Consider the following 19,886-nt stretch of genomic DNA (forward strand, 5'->3'; position numbering starts at 1 on the left):
TAATGCACACGACACCCACCAGTGTTAAAGATGGACTTGCACAACCACAGCAATGCATACGAGGTACATGGCAAATCACACTGGACGCCTGACTCGCAAGAAGATAGATCACAGAAACTTGACAAATCTCATGGAAAGTCTACCTCGTAGGTTGATATATCAAGGAAACATGACATATCACATGGCCAGTCTGACTCTTATGAGAATGATGAAAACAGGATGAAAAATCAGACCCGAAGCCTGACTCCCAAGAAGGTGAATGAAAGGAAGAAGTGTGGCTCCTATGAAGATGGATGAAAAGAAGATGGCACCCACACAGTAAGTGTGACTCACGTAAAAATGGATGAAGAGAAGATGGCTAACCACACGGTAAGCGGAACTCAAGTGAAAATGGATGAAAAGAAGATGGCTAACCACACGGTAAGCAGGACTCAAGTGAAAATGGATGAAAAGAAGATGGCTAACCACACGGTAAGCGGGACTCAAGTGAAAATGGATGAAAAGAAGATGGCTAACCACACTGTAAGCTGGACTCAAGTGAAAATGGATGAAAAAAAGATTGCTAACCACACGGTAAGCAGGACTCAAGTGAAAATGGATGAAAAAAAGATGGCTAACCACACGGTAAGTGGGACTCAAGTGAAAATGGATGAAAAGTAGATGACAAATCACACGGGAAGTGTTACTCATGTTAAGATGAATGAAAATAAGATGGCAAATTACACAAGAACTGTGACGCACGTGAAGGTGAATGAAAAGAAGATGGCAAACCACGTAGGAAGTGTGACTCATATGAAGGTGGATGAAAAGTAGATGTCAAATCACACAGGAGGTGAAACCGTACAGAAAGGCTGTGTGGCTTATAAGAAGATGGAAAACTAGCTACCTTGAATATAGACCAGATGCACATGACAAAACACACCAGAAAGATGGCTCACTTGAAGATAGATCTGTGCAACATGACAAATTACTCATGATATGTTACCCAGATGAAAATAAATTAGGGGAACATGAAAGCCCACATTTAATCTCATGAAGATGGACCAACAGAACATGACAATGCACATGGAAAGAATGGCTTTCATGAAGATTAGTCGAGAGAACATGACTTATCACATGGGAAGGTTGGCCCACATGAAGATGGACCTGGAGAACAGGTCAAATCATCTGGGAAGGCATGTCCACGAAAAGGTGGAGCAGAGAAATCTATTTAATTTGTCAGGGCTCACTGTCCTCTCTGCCCAATTTACTTCTATCTCGTTTAATGGATCAAGCTTTGTGTATCTCCTTCCTGCACTTACTTGCCCCCTCTCACTCATCAACAGTTCACACCTTACATACACCTCCCGGCCGCAAGTAATTCTGCCTCCTGCATTTCCCAGTTTGCTTTTCATCTCCAACAAACCAAACTACTCCCCTGATTTTACCCCAGGGATTCACCAACCAACTTTATTTTACAGGTAAAGGCAAAGGGGTGTTTAGTGTTAACAGTAAAAGCAGCAAAGTCATCTCTGGCACAAATCAAGTCATAAAGACTGTAAAGAAGATAGAAATGGTACAGAGTCATGTAGCTGATTCCAACGAAAATGAGGAAAAGCGGATCCAAGAAGGTGAGAAAGTGGCTTATTGGGCTTGTATGGCCATTGTTGCTCAGTCTTGCACCATCGACACCCATTCCTTGCTCACACTATATCCTTCCACTACCATTCCATCCCAGCACCTCTGCAGAGGGATTACAGCGGGACACTACTACCCCAGAGTATTGGGTGTCACCACCATTCATGGGCCTGTTTTATCTGTGACGTGGTTTTGCCTATTTCCTATTATTGGTATCTCTGAGCAGTTGCACAGCAAAAGTGAGGAATCTATAGTTGATGACTACATGCTGCACGCAGACCTCATCATTTCACGTCACATAACTACCTGCAGCATGCTACCATAATACAGAGAGCTTAAGTTTGGCAGGTGGAATAGCATCTTACTGCTTTTTGTCTTCCAGAGTTGGTGAAAGCGGCAGCACAGCGGAATATGAATGTTGAGATAAATATAGACAAGCATGGCCAGAGCAGTGGCAAAGAGATACTTGACATGTCACACATAAATCTGAACTCACATAACGATGGATCAGATGAAAAAGGCAAATCACCTAGGAAGGATGGCTCAAAAGACGATTCAGAAGAACACAGCAAAGGAGACAAGAAGCCTGGCTCACATGATGATGAATCAGAAGAACACAGCATAGAACACAAAAAGCTTGGTTCACATGAAGATGAATCAGAAGAACACAGCAAAGAACACAAAAAGCTTGGTTCACATGAAAATGAATCAGAAGAACACGGCAAAGCAAACAAGAAGACTGGCTCACATGAAGACGAGTCAGAAGAACACGGCAAAAAACACAAAAAGCCTGGCTCACATGAAGATGAGTCAGAAGAACAAGGCAAAGAACACAAAATGCCTGGCTCACATGAAGATAAATCAGAACACGGCAAAGAAAACAAAAAGCATGGCTCACATGAAGACGAGTCAGAAGAACACGTCAAAGAACACAAAATGCCTGGCTCACATGAAGATAAATCAGAAGAACGCAGCATAGAACACAAAAAGCTTGGTTCACATGAAGATGAATCAGAAGAACATGGCAAAGCAAACAAGAAGTCTGGCTCACATGAAGACGAGTCAGAAGAACACGGCAAAAAACACAAAAAGCCTGGCTCACATGAAGATGAGTCAGAAGAACAAGGCAAAGAACACAAAATGCCTGGCTCACATGAAGATAAATCAGAACACGGCAAAGAAAACAAAAAGCATGGCTCACATGAAGATGAGTCAGAAGAACACGTCAAAGAACACAAGAAGCCTGGCTCACATGAAGACGAGTCAGAAGAACACGGCAAAGAACACAAAAAGCTTGGTTCACATGAAAATGAGTCAGAAGAACACGTCAAAGAACACAAGAAGCCTGGCTCACATGAAGACGAGTCAGAAGAACACGGCAAAAAACACAAAAAGCCTGGCTCACATGAAGATGAGTCAGAAGAACAAGGCAAAGAACACAAAATGCCTGGCTCACATGAAGATAAATCAGAACATGGCAAAGAAAACAAAAAGCATGGCTCACATGAAGACGAGTCAGAAGAACACGTCAAAGAACACAAGAAGCCTGGCTCACATGAAGACGAGTCAGAAGAACATGGCAAAGAACACAAAAAGCCTGGCTCACATGAAGACGAGTCAGAAGAACACGTCAAAGAACACAAGAAGCCTGGCTCACATGAAGAGGAGTCAGAAGAACACGTCAAAGAACACAAGAAGCCTGGCTCACATGAAGACGAGTCAGAAGAACACGGCAAAGAACACAAAAAGCCTGGCTCACATGAAGACGAGTTAGAAGAACACGTCAAAGAACACAAGAAGCCTGGCTCACATGAAGACGAGTCAGAAGAACATGGCAAAGAACACAAAAAGCCTGGCTCACATGAAGAAGAGTCAGAAGAACACGTCGAAGAACACAAGAAGCCTGGCTCACATGAAGACGAGTCAGAAGAACACGTCAAAGAACACAAAAAGCCTGGCTCACATGAAGAAGAGTCAGAAGAACACGTCAAAGAACACAAGAAGCCTGGCTCACATGAAGACGAGTCAGAAGAACACGTCAAAGAACACAAAAAGCCAGGCTCACATGAAGACGAGTCAGAAGAACACATCAAAGAACACAAAAAGCCTGGCTCACATGAAGACGAATCCGACTCAGATGAAGGTAAGAGATGTCATAGGAAGTATAGCTAACATCAAGGGGCCCAAAAACATGAGAATGAGGAAACAGGCCAAAGAAGCCAGCAACTTGCAGACGTTCCACCCCTGTGAATGACCTGTGCTCAGAAAAACGTTGGCAGAGTCAGAAGAAAGTGTGCTGGTCACTGCACTGCTTACTACGCATGCATGTCAGTTGCAGACTGGCTCCCGGACCTGGAGTCTGAGTCTTAGTTGTCAGTCATTGTCAGTTGGTGGTGGTGCAGCGAGGTGCGTGCTCTCTACCACACTAAGAATTCAGGAGGCAGCGGCTCACCTGGAGTAGGTTCACCAACAGCCTGCCTCTACCTGCTATGGAACGTGGTCCTTACCATCCTGTGCACCCAGAAGTGGCTCACCCAGAGTGAGGTCCCCAGCATCCTCCTGCACAATTCACAAGCATGGGTCCAGCAACATGTTTGCTGCACCTGGAGTCATCCCCCGCAGCTTGGATCTATGCCTCAGCTCTCACAGAGGGAGAGCTGAGACGGAGAGACCTGTTTTTCCAGTGCCCCTACATTGTACCAGATCAGCACCGTGTACTACTGCACCCTTAGCATTGCAACCAGAGCAAAAGAGTCCCGCAGCTCTCCCAGCGGAGGGCGGTGTCTGCCTGGGTACCTTACGCCGTCTTTCACGTGCACACCACCCAGCTTTGCCAACCCCTTGCAGCCATCGCCATGATGTCCATGACAGCAAGCAGGCCTCCAGCATGCACCCAATGCCTGTGCTGTCGAGCTCAAATACATCACCTGCACTGCTGCTCCGAGGCCATCTGCAAGCCCTACCTCCAAGCCCTTCCAGTGAATTGCGGAGATCAGAAATGTTTGTGTGTGAATGAAACTCCAGTATTATCCAGGGAGCAGGAAGACTGCACTGGTGGGACCCTGGAGAGGGAGACACTGGCCGGTGTAACTTTAGGGATGAGGTGCCTGCAAAAAGTATCAGACCTATCCACATTCCCTGCTCTTATGGAACTTTGATCCTCCTTAAGAAGTCCCTGTGTCACCTATGTTTATGATTAACCTAGTGTGTCTCTCTGTGCCCCCAACAGTGTCTGCACTGTATTATTTTCTTGGCAACCTAGAATTGTCTGTATAAAGATAGAGACTAGAGTGTAGAAAACCATGCAGCGTCTTACAGTTAGGCAGTGTGTTGAGGCAGCCTGAGCATAGATGCAGGGGACTGAGCAGTTTAAGTCGTCAGAAAAGACTACAAGGTAGAACAATGGGCAACATTGCAGCGCAGGCGGTGGATTTTGCAGACAGGAAATCAACTGTGTTCAGCATTTTAGGAATTGTTACCACTTTGCTCTCCTTTAGGTGAAAACACATCTGAAAACGAAGGTGGCTGCTTATTCAACCACGTTTCCATGGAAGACGGAGAGTCTACCAAGTTGAGATGTCTAGAGTGGTAAGTAGATTCTCGGTAGGTACCTTTCATGGTTATGCTGATCTATTACTTCCATATATCATTTCAATTCCTTACAGTTACTCCTTCTAGAGACCTCTGCATTCTTGAATCTCCATCTTTATGAAAGAGAGGTCTCCCCATGCTATGGTTACACTGCTATAAAGAAGCAGATTTTTATGTTGAAACTCATGGTATGTCGGACGCCCTAAAGACCAGGGCCATTTGGATGGTTTTTGAAAACTTGCTTTAGGTTTCTTATGCCTATGTGGACTTGTAATGGGAATGTTCCATTACAGATAGTCTTTCAAAAACTAACTTTTTCTCCTCAACTCATCTTTGATTTTATTTGCCCACCTTTTTCTCTGTTGTGTTAATTTTTTTTAAATAAAATGTCTTGCTAGGAGTTCTTCTTTCCATCTTTCCTTTTGGCTCGATCTTCCATTGACCACATCTCTCCTCCAGAGACTGAACTTTCACAGACCGCAATCTACGGGAAAGGGGTTTTCGTAACTGCCCCCTTTGCATCTCTCTTTGTAGGGTCGACTTTGTGTGGCCTATCGCTGACCTCTTCTTCTGCCCCATTATCCATATTGTCTGCTTTGTCCGCTCTTACTTTCTCTGCTTGTTCCACTCCCCCTCCGCCCTCCATTTTAATCTTAAGAGAGGAGTTAATTTTTGTGTACTATTTGTACTGAACATGTTTCTGTCTCCCATGAATCCATCATCTTTTCACAAACCTACAACTTTGTACTTGACCTTTTTTAGAGAGAGCTACTTCTCTACTTACTCTCCCCACCCATTTAGGTGATGGGGCGTGAGGAAAAGGCTGGGTATGGAAGGGTGTGTAGCTATCATGTTCACATTGTGCTTGAGGGCTCTTCTTTTTAGCTGCTTCCTAACCTCTCGAGGGCTCTGTGTTATATGCAGCTGATGGGCTTTCTTGTGTCCCCTCTCATTTCCAGCACCTGCAAGAGTGGGACAGTAAGCTGTGTGAGAGACTTCCAATGCCCAGGTGAGTGCTGCTCCGTGGCATTGTTGTTCTACAATGAAGGCTCGCCATCAAAAACTGCCTGGAAGAGCCATTCTCTAGTGAGGGCTTGATGTATTGCAAGATTGTTGAGTGTTTTGTTACGACTCAAGGAATAATGCGATAGGCTTGCGTTGGACTGGCCATGCCCTCATGATGTGGTATGGCGCAGTCCTCAGACCGTTTTGTGACATACTTTTGTCTGCATGTCACTGTCAATGGGAACATCTCATCTTGGCATTTGTTGTGGCTTTTACAGCAGTTCGGGACAGATTTTGGATGATGCCAACACTGGAAAGTCATTTAGAAAACGCTATGAATCACTTTGTGATCAAGTTAAGGTGTCTGGCTACAGGAAGGCTTTCCAGCATTTGTCCAAAAGCCAGGGCTGGCTGGGTCCAAACTGGTTTGGCATAGTGAGCAAAAGAACAATAGATTAAACTCAGATCTCTTGGCTGGGCGTGAGTGGTTGAAAAGGGTCAGCACTCCGTCCATAATCTTGTGTTTGCTATAAGGCAGGTCAGCCAGAAAGGTTGGCACAATATTTCTGGCAGGCGAACAGGGTATGATCTTTGACTAGAGGTGAGTGACTGGTTGGAGAACGTCTACAAGGCCAGCATGTCTGATCATTAACCCAAGCATATATTTACCCATGGAGGGATTACAAGGATTGCCTGTTTATCCTCCCCTGCCAATTTACTCTCCCACCTCTTTCTGACCTTGGCCCTGCCTGTGATCTGAAAGCGTGTGTTTTTGTTTAAGATGGTTTTCCATAGCACTGTTTTTTATGTATTTTCTCTTACGACTAGATGCAAGCATAACACGAAAGAATTGCATCCATTGCTTCTCCCTCAACCCCCCTCTCTCCTGTACTCTTCCCTCAGGCCCTCTCTCTCATACCTTCATTCCTCTATCTTTGAGCCTTCCTGGTAGTTTTCAGACACTTTTGTCTTCCAACACTAGGCATCTGCTCGGTGAGCGGCTACCAAATGATCCGCACCTTTGATGGAAGCCTGTTCGACAGTCCGGGATCCTGCAGCTACATGCTGGTCAAGACTAGCGACTTTGCCATATTCCTGCACAACACACAATGCGAGGAGGTTGGTACCGATGTGCAAAAAAGGGAAGGATGGGAAAGAGAAACAGGGATGAGCCAGAGGATGGTAAACGAATTGTTGAAACAAGAACTTGAAAAGGAAAATTGAAGGATATAAGAATATCCAAAGAGAAAAGAAGGAAAGGGTAGAGGTAGAGAAAATAAGACAGACATTTAGAATAGTGTTTGGTGGGACTATGGAGTTTCTCATTGCTTCACATGACTATATATGTTGGCATTCTGATGGCTGTCACTGTTTAAAAAGAGGTAAACCTCTTCAGTCCAAACACAATACAGCAGAACTCTACGACCAAGCAAAGATGGATCCACGTACAAACACCGTACAGGTTCATACGGGCAGGGAAGCACTCTGATCTGAATAGATAAACTTCAGGTACATGTTTTCCACTAGCAATCAGCAGAGGTCCTAAATAATTTACTCTTCTTGTTCCAGAATGAGAAAGCAATCTGCATTCAAGCAGTAGAAATCCACATTACCACTCAAATGAAAGTGAAGCTCCTGGCTGATGGCAATGTATTGACTGATAACGGGGTCCTCGATCTTCCAATCCACACCCACGGTAAGCTATGGAACCACAAATAACTATTCAGAGTACAGAGAACGCAACCCTCTTTCACCCTGCCATCTACACTGCATGGCCTCAAAAGGGTGGAAAATCGTGAGTGTAATTCCATTTTCATATGAGAAATCAAGGAACCACACGGAGGTAATTCCTAATACGGAAGACAGTAGCTTTATCTTTTCATTTGAAGAAAAGACTCCGACCTCGAGTACAAGCTCATGGGGCCCATGAACCTCTTTCTTTAGAATACCATTTGGTAATTTTTCATATCAAAGTGTGAAACTACCCTTTTTTCTGACTAGCCTATTTTTGCAGGTTGATTAAAGAAGATAGGCAAACTATACATATAATATCTTTGGATTTAGAGTGCAGTAGGGATCAATTTAGGTCCTGACGAGTAAAGCAGTGGGGAATGCTTACGAAACATGTAGACCCAGTAAAAGGTATTTAATACAAATCCATCCTCTATGAATTAGAACCCCATTTTTAACGTTCTCAGCTAGGAAAGTGAATAAAGTTTGTTTTTTCCACTAGCCAGGGAATTTTTAAGTACCCTCAACCCAGCATTTCTTCACTGACCCTACCACTCACACTCACCTCACATAGACCTATTTTCAAAAAACCAAGTGCTCCCGCGTAGTCGTAGGTAGTAGCACGCCCCGCCCCGTAGAGGTACGGGAATCCCCCTATGATGAAGCATGACACTATGGGACTCATAGTGCGTGAGGGGTATTTTAAAAAACACTAAGTGCTCCCTTTGACACCTCAAGGAGCAGCAACACTCACTATATATATAGGATTTTTTTTCATAATCACAGTAAAAACTTTATTTAAAAACCAAACACATAACAACATCACTTTCAGATAGAGTAGAATCATATTGTTTATTTATTACTATACAGGAGGTAGATTCTACTTCTTATCCTCTGTACTACCCTTTTGTTAGTTTTTTGTAATTCCATTTTCAACCAGCAGCATGGGAGTCAATTCATCAACTTAAATAAAAGCGAGCTAATAGAACATACTGGTGCATTATCTATATTTAAACAAGAATTGACAGAGCCAACAGGTCTAGGTTCAGTGCAGTAATGCGAGTAGTTTTAGCACATTTGAGTGTGACACACAAGAGGAATCCAACAGGAGTGGACAGTAAGGCCTATAGGTTTAAAGTAATCCTCAATGAAGTTCAGTATAAGCACTCAAGTGGAGGTAAAAAGGGATACACCCACCAGTCATTAGCTTTAGGTGAGAGATGAATACTCCACTGGGTTGAGCGAAGATGTGATTGGTTAATGGTTGGAAAAGGTAAACTTAAAGCCTGCTATATTATTCGATTAACATTTTAGCAATAGGTTTATATTGTTAAAATTATTCAATTTGACAGGCCTGTTGTCAAAACCTGTAACTAAAAACAATGTCTAATTATCTTATAAAAGTCGAGATGTGAGATCACTGCTCAACTACAGTAAAACAATCACTTCTCTACTGTCATATTTTGCTGCAGTTGGGTGCTGATAGCAGAATACCTCCTATTCATCAGAATCAGAAGCCTATTGAAGGCAAGAAAAAGGAGCAGATTACAAAGCCTGCTACATAAATAAAGCGATGACTAGATTTTCAGCTCTCTTTTGTATATTTCTTTCCCTGAAATCCCAGGACCTGATTTAAGAGTTTGGAGGACGGATTAATGCCTGTCAGGGCGACTGAGTACTATACTCCATGCCCTGATGGACATCCAATCCACAAGATGTTTGTAAGTCCCACGGACATCTCTCTATCTTGATAGGAAATACTGTCATGGCAGTTCCTGTCAATTTATTAAAAGTGGGACAGATGGTATGGTCAGCTGACTGTCAAACATCTCTAAAGTTTTTTGTTTTTCAAAAACAAACTTCCAAAGTGGGAGATTGCTTATGGTTAACAAAAAAAGTAATGGCCCCACACCTCCTGGGTGATTTCTCACAGGATATTCAGGTCATTATTGATTTTTTCCTGTCAAGCACAACCAGATTTTTCCTGACAGCGACAGACACTGTAAAGCCCTGCTTCAAAAAGCTTTTGTTACGTGAGCAGGTGAAAGAAGTATTCTGCCTGCTGAGCCAATGTGGGCTCCATTGCCAGAATACTCGTGATCCAACGGTATGGCAGGCAGAGTACTCTGTCACATTGTAAAGGTATTGGAAGTTACCTCTTCGTTCCATGACCTTATAAAGGAACTGTACATCTGCCTCACCGCGCATTGCTCTCTTGGAACTTATGTTATGGTATTTTATCTGCTATGTAATTAAGCCGGAAAGTAAAGATTTGAAAACACTGAGTCACCAGACCATACATCCCCCTTTCATTTGCACAACAACGTACAACCCAGTGTGCATAGTATTTGCTAAAAAGTGTTTCTTTCTAATTCCTTTAATGCTGTTTTATGCTAGAGTCATTTTCTTTTAAAACAGTACAAATTTGGAGCAGGCTGTAATTACAGGAAGGAACCATGGCCATGCCCCTCTCAAGTGCATTTATCTAGCGATGTCAAAGGCTAATGTGTATTTTAGCTTGCAAGCTTCAGGTATCTCTGAAGGAACACATGAAAAATGCAAAAACATTAAAACTATGATGCCCACCCCTAATATGGTATAATATCCTGCTTTCTAGATAGATTACAGTGTGTTTACCTTTTGGAGCAACCAGACTGCATCCCCGGAGTGACCCAAGCCAGGACAGTAGATACAACGCCCAGACCTGCTTGATGTTCATTGTAGATTAAGGTGCAGAGTAGATGTTGTTTCCCAAAAATGAAGTCTAATCTAGGGTCCTCGAATGGTCGCTTCAATAATCAAACTTGATCTTGGAAAATACACCTCAGCCTGCTGGACAGATATGTCATTTGTATGCTTCTTACTGCAGAGGTTTACACCCATTCCCTGTGCTTGAATAACTGTCCTCCTGCTGCTGAGTTGCGTTTTAATTCGGCCTCTCTCTCTTTGTAGAATTCCTCACCATTAGGAAAAGCTCCTCTGTATTCATGGAGGTTGTGAGCACTTTGGGGTTTGCCCTGCATTACGACTACAAAGGCCACCGGGTGTACGTCATCATGGACACAGCCAGGAAGGATAACACCAAGGGGTTGTGTGGAACCTTCAACGACAACCGCAATGATGATTATATGTGAGTAACCGTACAGCCCCCTTTCTTTGTGAAGCAACCCCTGTATAGTTAACAAGATTGTGAATCCAACTGTTGGTTCCACCTGTCTAAAGGTACAGATGCACAGTGCACATAGACCTGTTACTGTCCTCACCGACACTGAATCCTGGTCAATGCAGCAGAAGGCAGTCCATTTTCACAGTGTCTTTGGCTTTGCTTGAGTTGTGAAGTGTAACCAATGTTTTACAGCCTTGGAAACCTGTGTTTAGTCCTTGTGGACTTATCAGAAAAGCAAAAGCTCTGTTGGTGCAAATGATGCAAACAATGCCAAACAATGACAGTGTCAGCCACAGATGGTGGTCCCTGCAGAGGGTTCTTACCTCTCTAGTGTTGGAGCAGTCTTGGTAAGTAGGGAACAGCCCTAGTCAGTGCTGGAGCAGTCATGGTCACAAGGGAGAAGTCTTAGTGTGAGAGCAGTCTCGGTCAGCACCGAGGGGTTTGGTGTGAGAGCAGTCTCAGTCAGCACCGAGGGGTTTGGTATGAGAGCAGTCTTGGTCGGCACCGGGGGGTTTGGTGTGAGCAGTCTAGGTCGGCATCGGGGGGTTTGGTGAGAGAGCAGTCTCGGTCAGCACCGAGGGGTTTGGTATGAGAGCAGTCTAGGTCAGCCCCGAGGGGTTTGGTGTGAGAGCAGTCTAGGTCGACACCGGGGGGTTTGGTGTGAGAGCAGTCTAGGTCGGCACCGGGGGTTTGGTGTGAGCAGTCTAGGTCGGCACCGGGGGGTTTGGTGTGAGAGCAGTCTAGGTCAGCACCGACTAACTTTGTCAGTGTCATTGGGAGTCAAGAACCGTCCTACTTTCTTTTCACATGTCTCCAAAAATATTTGGTCGAAACGTCCATCAGTATACAACCGTCCAAGGGAAGAAGGGGGCATAGGACGAACTCGCATTGTCATAGTTGACCCTCTGTCTTGTAGTCGAGGAGTTAGAAAATCTGTCTGTTGGAAATATTTGACCATACCAATCAAAGTGTACCACCCCACGCAACTATTCACTGGTGTCAAAGGAAGTGCTAGAAATCTGTCCTTCTTATAAGCAGCAGATGGTAGTAACCCACACACCCAACAATCTGTTATGTTATATATGGCGTGAGCATGATGTAGAGTCTTAATAAAAACATTATCTTTGTAACCAGTTCGCAAGCTTCTTTCACCATAATCAACAGTTATCACATTATGTTCGGGAATGGCAAACACTTGTACAGGATAAGCCTTATCCAGGAAGAACAGTATTCCGAGAGTCACAAGGAAAGCAATAAGCACTATTATGATGAGCACTATTTTCCCTTTTCGTGATAAGGCCAACCATGGAGAAGCAGGCTCAGGTCTACGAGGAGCCGCAAAAGGCTGCTCCTCATCAGGGACAGGACGACCAAAGGGATACATTTTCACTTATCAAAAATCAAAAAAACTAAACTAATAAAAATTGGCCCAGACAGTCCTAAAACCCGCCAGAGGGGTTCTTCAACCCTTGAAAGGGATCTTCGTCCCTTTGTCCGTTAAAGCCTCACAGGTAGGCTTCTATTGTTCATTCCCTAATCCCTCGTCGAAGTTGCACAACAGCTGCAACTCAGGAGCACTAATCTGGGCCCAGACACCACTCTAATGTCTCGTAAAACAGAATCTTCGGCCAAACACCAGGGATCTTACAAGTCCATCCCTATCACTAGTCTTCTTTTCGTGAGATAATGTCCACTAAGCCCTTCTTCCAGTGTTTAGTCCCTTATGCCTTTTCCTTTCTGGGCCGCAGATTATAACGAGTGCTCCCTCGCACTTCAGGATCTGTGAACAAAATGGGTGCGTCTGTGGCAAGTGTTGCACCCGTTGATGCCTGATCACTATTCTCAATGGGAGTATTGGAGCTTGCAATTTTTCCTTTTTTTCTTTTCGCTGCACTTGGCTCCCCTCCCCTTAGTGAGGCATCAGAGAAATGGATGTAACTGGACACTTGCTCGCACTCTTCATCAGCAACGCCCTCGCTTACCCATTTGTCATAGGGTAACGGCAGGAGGACCTTCTTGACATGCGACGCATGGGTCCACGCCTTCCTGCCCTCAACTCGAAGTGCGGTACGCGTCGTCAGCAGCACTTGTCTTGGCTCTGACCACCTGGGCTCCAAACAGGATTTCCGCTGATATCTTCGTACGACTACCCAATCCCCGGGTAGTATGGAATGTCCGGGACCCTCCGGCAACGGCTTCAGGGTGTTTGCTACCTGCTGATGAATAGAACGGAGATCTTTAGTCAAAGCATACAAGTAGTCTATCAACAGAGGATACTCTATTTCTGAAAAACACTTGGGTCTGGGTACTCCCCAAACGTTGGCCGGGCGGCCGAATATTACCTCGTAAGGGGAGACACCCATTTTGGAATTAACTGTCACTCTGGTAGAAAGCAGGGCTAAAGGAAGGGCATCCAGCCAACGGAGTCCTGTACTCTCCTGTATTTTGGCCATTTTAAGTTTCAGGGTACCGTTAAACCTCTCTACCAGACCCGCGGCCTGAGGATGTTGGGCCGCGTGGAACTTTTGGGAAGTCTGTAAACCTTTGCATATCTGTTTCATTAATTCAGCATTGAAGGATGTACCATTATCACTCCAGATCACCCTAGGCAATCCGAAGCGAGAAAAATATTCTTTAATCAACATTTTAGCTGTAGAAATGGCTGTGCAATCTTTTGTTGGAAATGCCTCCACCCATCTGCTAAAAGAGCATACGACCACCAGAACGTATTTGAGATTATTAACCCTTTCCATTTCAATATAATTCATCTGGATCACCTCAAAAGGGAAGGAAGGGGGTGCAAAATTTCCCACTGGTACGGGTGTTCCCTTTCCTGGATTGTGCCTCAAGCACACCATGCACTGCTGGACCAAGTGCGTTGCCACTTTAGGGATATTCTTATTACTCCACACTGGATCTAGTAATTTGCATATACCTTTGGCACTTATATGTGCCGGCCCATGAGCCATCGTCACCACTGGGAGAACATATGCATTTGGAAGTAACCATCGTCTTTTATCAGTCACATCTGTCCAACATTCATCAGAATCCAATCGCCACCCACCATCTTTCCATGTCCTTAATTCTTCCTCAGTCGCTTTTTCTTGTATATTCTTTACACTCTGTACAGTATCTGCAAACATGTTAACGTCTGGTACCCATCTAGCTGGTCCTGCCACACACATTCGTGGGAGTTTCGTCCTCGCAGTCTCTTTTGCTGTTTGGTCTGCTAAAGCATTACCCCGTCCCACATCGTCCACCACTGCCTTATGTGCACTGCACTTTATCACAGCCAGTCGTCTAGGTAACGTCAATGCTGTAAGTAGTCGTAGTATCAGTGGGCCGTGTTGTATTCTCTGTCTGTGTGATGTTAGGAATCCCCGTTCTGCCCACAGTCGCCCATAACTATGAGCCACGCCGAAGGCGTATTGGCTGTCAGTATAGATGTTCACGTCTAGTCCTTCACTCAATTCGCACGCTGGCAATAAGGCTATAATTTCTGCAGCCTGAGCCGAGTGGTAAGGGATTCTAGAAGTCTCCACTACTGTCTGTAATGTCGTAATTGCATATGCTGCTGTCGATGTACCATCTGCAAGTTTAAAACAAGACCCATCAACATACAATTCCCCATCTGGATCATCTAAGGGCTTGTCAGTCAAGTCAATTCTCCCTTTCGTCTTCTCCTCTGTCCGAAACAAGCAATCATGTATTTCATCGTCCTTTGTGTCTGTTGGGATGGGTAGCAACGTGGCAGGGTTCAGAGTGGCACACCTCTTTATCGTGACATGAGGCGCGAAAAGGGTCATTTCATAACCAGTAAGACGAGCACTAATTAAATGCTCCGTCTGCGTTCTATTCAGTAGAATGTCCACAGCATGCGGTACCATCACTGTGAGATCTGAACCCAGGACGAGCCCTGCCGATTGTCTAATAGAGACCGCAGCAGCCGCCGTGGCCCTCAGACAGCTCGGCAGCGCTCTTGCCACATTGTCAAGCATCGCAGAGAAGTAGGCGCAAGGTCTCTGCTTCCCCCCAAAACATTGTGTTAAGACAGACAACGCGCAACCTTCCGCCTCGTGTACATAAAGAACAAAAGGCTTCTGGTAATCAGGTGTTCCCAAAACAGGTGCAGAACATAAAGCAGTTTTTAGTGACTCGAAAGCTTCCTGACATGCGGGGGTCCAGGGTAAGGGTTCGCGCACTTCTTTAGTAGTCAGATACAGTAGGGGTTTTGTTAGTAATGCATAGTTGGGTATCCACTGGCGACAATACGATGTTATGCCCAAATACGCGCGCACCTCTCGCTGCGTGTTAGGTACAGCCATGTTAGTTATCGCCTTTATGCGCTCCGGTGTCAACCTCCTCCCCTCCTTCGAAAGGAGATGACCTAAGTAGGTTACCTCCGTTCGACAATATTGGAATTTTGGAAGGGACACCTTGTGACCCTTGTGCGCCAAATGATGTAGTAATTTAACCGTAGCATCCCGACAACCTTCCTCAGTGTCCGATGCGATAAGGATATCGTCCACGTACTGTAACATAACATTGCCCGCGGGAAGTTCCAAATCATCCAATTGTGTTTTTAGTGCTTGACTATAGATACTAGGACTCTCTGTATATCCCTGGGGAATTCTCTTAAATCTAAAACTTCGGCCAGCCAATGAGAATCCGAAGAGATAACGGCTATCCTCATGCACGGGAATACTAAAGAAAGCATTCTTCAGATCCAAAACAGAAAAATATTTAGCAGATGGGGGAATCATTGTCAGTATTGTACTGATGTCAGACACCACCGGGTATTGGGGCTCCACTACCTTGTTAATGTGGCGCAAGTCGATCTCAAACCTATAAACATCAGGTGTATCATCTTTAGCATCGGGTGACCGCCTTTTAAGAATCGGGAGGATAGGGCTGTTACACATATTAGAATCCGTCTCCTCCACTAGTCCGGACCGGATCAGATCCTGTATTATCTGTAACAGGGCTTTCTCTCCCTCCCTAGATATCCTGTATTGGGGTATTCTGGGCAATTGGGCTCCCACCTTAACCTTTATTGTCACGGGGGCAATATCCATACTTCCCACATCTGTATCACTGTTGGCCCATAAACTCTTAGGGATCCCTTCGAATTCAGGTGGTAGAGGTTCATCTTTTGAGAAACATTGTTGTGCACGTGCAACAGTAGGACCCAACGTAAGGTACACACCGTCCGGAGAACAGTAGATGGTAGCATGCAACCTCTTCAGTAAGTCTAAACCCAGCAAATTTTCGCCACAATTAGAAGTCAGTAAAAAGGGTGAATCAACAGTGAAAGGACCAATCGTAAGAGTAAGTGGTTTGGAAATGGGGCTAATCACCGGGGTACCTGAGAACCCCACAGAGATATTGTTCTTGCCAGACAGAGCCGCCCCTGGGACCCGAGAACGAGCCACTGAACTTTTCATGGCACCCGTATCTACTAAAAATTTCTGTTGGGACCCTGATAAATCTGCAGTTACATAGGGTCCCCGTTGATCAACTTCCACAGAAACTGGCCCCTCGCTCTGTCCTACGCTGTCCTAATTATGAGAGAATCCTGTCAAATCATCCATTGCATAGTCATCATTGTAATACTGTCTGCTTCCCCTCTGAAAATGCTGTCTATCCGTGTTACTGTCGAAACAATTTCCTCCTTGTCTCCCACCCCCGTCAGACTGTCCATTCTGTCTCCGGGAATCACCCCGGCCCCGTGCTCTGCCGTGGCCAGCATTCAACTGAAACAGAGGACAATCTTTCCACCAATGCCCCTCCTGTTTACATTTCGCACATTGATTCGGTCCCAATCGCTCTCTGTTGTCACCCCTAGCGTAACCACCGCCCCCTCGTCCCGCTGTCGCAGTCGAAGCACCTCTTCCTCGACCTCTAGATACCTGCTGCAACAAAACCCTCGTCTTCAAATCCTTGGCCTTCTTTTCCTGCTTGTCCTTACTCTCATTTTCTCTATGTTCATAATACTGGGCCATGCTAAGAATGCCAGAGGGAGTGGACGTCGTCCACGTACTCTCCGACGCTTGCAACCTTGCTGATATTTCCGGTAACAGGTTCATTACAAACCTATTAACGAAAAGTCGTAACCCTCCGTCCTGTGACATATCCTGTCCACTGAAGTCCATAAACGTCTCCTCAAACCTGGTAAAGAAGTCAGAGACCGCTTCATCCTTCTTCTGTCTTCATGCCGTCAACTTATCCCAGTCCACTTTCTTCGAGGGAATGAGGGTGTGCATATACTTAATAATCCGCCCCGGTAATGCCAAAATCTCCGCTTTCGGCTTCTCCCCTGGCTTACGTTCTTTGTCCCAATCCTGCAATTCCGTCCACGTACCACCTAACTCCTCTGCATGATCTGTACCCTTCACCTGCCTCCATACGTCCACCGGGACCAAAAGTCCGAAAAACAATTCAATATCAGCTAAAGTCATGACAGCTGAGGATGCGGCTTCCGTCAATTCCTTATAATAGGCAGTCGGATTCTTTCTAGAATCTGGTAGCTGAGCCTTCAAAGCTAAGACCTCACTCCTCTTCCACGGTGTATATACCCACTGCTCCTGAAAATGGGCATCTGTACGAGCCCTAGTGACAGCTTTCGTTACTGGATCTACCACCTCGGGAACCTCAGGGTGAAAAATAGGGTGCACTTCGCGCATTGGATGTATTCCAGGAAAATGAGGTGAACCTGCGGAGGGTAATTTATTTCTATACTGTAATATGGATTGTAAGCTGCGCATCACCTCCCTTACCCCAGTGTTAGCTCTATAAGCTCCATTTTTTATATCCCGTAGGGTCACGGGAGCCACTCCTCCGTACCCCTGCTCCCATAATGTTATCAATGTATTTGACATGTGCCACAAAGCATGCTGCTGCATCAAGGGGTCAAAATCTTTCATTGTGGACCAAATGTCTTCAAACTAGTAAATATTGTTCCTGGCCCACTGACAAGCCTGATTGGCCACCACTGTTTTCTCGTCTAAACCAACTGTAGAACGCGTAAGCAATTTTCGCACCTGGGAAAACAACCCACTGCCTGCACCTCTACTCGGTGTCGACAACTCCTGACTAGGGGTAGTGCTAGCAGAGACAGTAGGGAGTGCTGGGGAAAACTGGGAGGGGGCAGGTGAGCTTGCCGGGAGTAAGGAAACAAGGGGTGTCTGCAATGAGGGGGAGGTGGAAAGCGCTGCGCCGGACAGGAGTGGGGAACTCGCTTGTGGATCCGAAACTCCACCAGGGGAGACCGGGACTGGCAAGTCGGGATACAGTGGTGCTCATCCTCACGTACTACATAACTTTTATTTTCTTTCAACCTGCAAAGCCTATCTGCGCGCTCCAAGCGTTGCTCATTCTCATTCTTTGTGTGTTCTCTCGCTTTCTGTGCCATTGTCTGTGCCGCCTTTTTCTGTGCCCCCTTCTCCTCTCTCAATTTACGTTCCCTAACTTCCTTCTGCCACATCCTTAATGAATCGAACATGCTCTGACGACTGCGCCTAGCAAATAATTTATCTTGTAAATAATCCAATTTAGCCGCCTCAAAAGAACCTGTCAGGGACCACTGCAAATCCACATTATCACTGGTGTACCGATGCCACAGGGTACCAAACAAAATCGGGGGCAATCCATGTTTTATATACATGTCAAAATTTGGGGTGCCCTCCGGAGGGGCGGGTTGGCTTTCTGCCAATCTAGAATCCGATACACGACAACAGCATCCGAAACACCGCAACTTACTAAAGCACGGCATCTTTACCGCGATACAATCACACCTTCTCACAAATTCCGTTACCTCTATTCACTGGCTCCTAACACGTTCACACACATATAGTATACATTTGAAATCAACACACACACACACATCCTACACATTTAGATCCTACCAAACACGTGTTACCAAAATGGGACAAGGCCCGACGACCGAGTCCTGGGGAACCTGGACCCTACCGCAGACCGAACAGTACACTAACTGTTCTGAGGATGGAGAACGCATCCGCCACCCGGGCGGCACTACGGGTCGCTGCGCACTTTACCACAGGAGACCCAGGACCCACTCCCACCGAACCGCCACTCTAGGTGTTCGGGGTGAGTTCCGGAGTTTACCCGCAATGAGCCACGCCTCCACCACAGTACCACCCGGTCGGATGACCACAAACAAAATACAAAATGTCCTCCCAACCTCCGTTAAGTCTGTCAGAGCACTACTCGCACTCTGAGTTCCCCGGAGCACACTAGCCCCAGGAGCACACCGGCTCCTCAAACCATTAGAGACACCCTAGTCTCTCGGAGCACTCCAGCTCCTACAAACAACAGGCGGACCACTCACCTTCCGTATGCGGTACCGACCACTACCGTTCTCCACCTCCGGCTGCCAAGACCAACACGGTCAGCTCCAGGTTCCGCCTTCTGGACCCCGGCGTAGGATCTGAACCGGGACCTCTCCCGATCAGCAGGGTGGGGCAGCGCTGCGAGAACCAAGCTCGGCATCAAATGGGTACCCGGACCCACCGTGCCGACCAGCAGGTCCCCGGTCTTCTGCTACCCACCTACGGGTGAAGAAAGATCCTTATCGCGGGGTTCCTATTCGGGCGCCATCTGATAAGGGTGGCTCAAATCCACCCGAGTGACTTACCACACTCACCTATAGTTACTCAGTAAGAAGTCAGCCGGACAGTGGAGAAGAATAAACAAGGTACATTTATTAGGCCACAAACTCCCATATGAGAGGGCCCTGTCCGACCTCACCCCTAAGAGT

General features: G+C 45.8%; 1 protein-coding gene across 1 annotated transcript in view; it reads left to right on the forward strand.

The window, feature by feature from the left end:
* Positions 1-19,886, forward strand: part of LOC147701546 (otogelin-like protein) — a 109,820-nt gene that overhangs the window by 23,518 nt on the left and 66,416 nt on the right. Inside the window, exons 5-11 of the mRNA XM_086929351.1 lie at positions 1,461-1,610; positions 2,000-3,760; positions 5,115-5,205; positions 6,168-6,217; positions 7,196-7,332; positions 7,783-7,909; positions 10,897-11,074. Of these exons, the coding sequence (XP_086785477.1) occupies positions 1,461-1,610; positions 2,000-3,760; positions 5,115-5,205; positions 6,168-6,217; positions 7,196-7,332; positions 7,783-7,909; positions 10,897-11,074 (2,494 nt within the window). The remainder of the gene's footprint in view (positions 1-1,460; positions 1,611-1,999; positions 3,761-5,114; positions 5,206-6,167; positions 6,218-7,195; positions 7,333-7,782; positions 7,910-10,896; positions 11,075-19,886) is intronic.

The sequence above is a fragment of the Lissotriton vulgaris genome, chromosome 7 (assembly GCF_964263255.1).
Source record: "Lissotriton vulgaris chromosome 7, aLisVul1.2, whole genome shotgun sequence".
In the NCBI taxonomy this organism is placed as follows: domain Eukaryota; kingdom Metazoa; phylum Chordata; class Amphibia; order Caudata; family Salamandridae; genus Lissotriton; species Lissotriton vulgaris.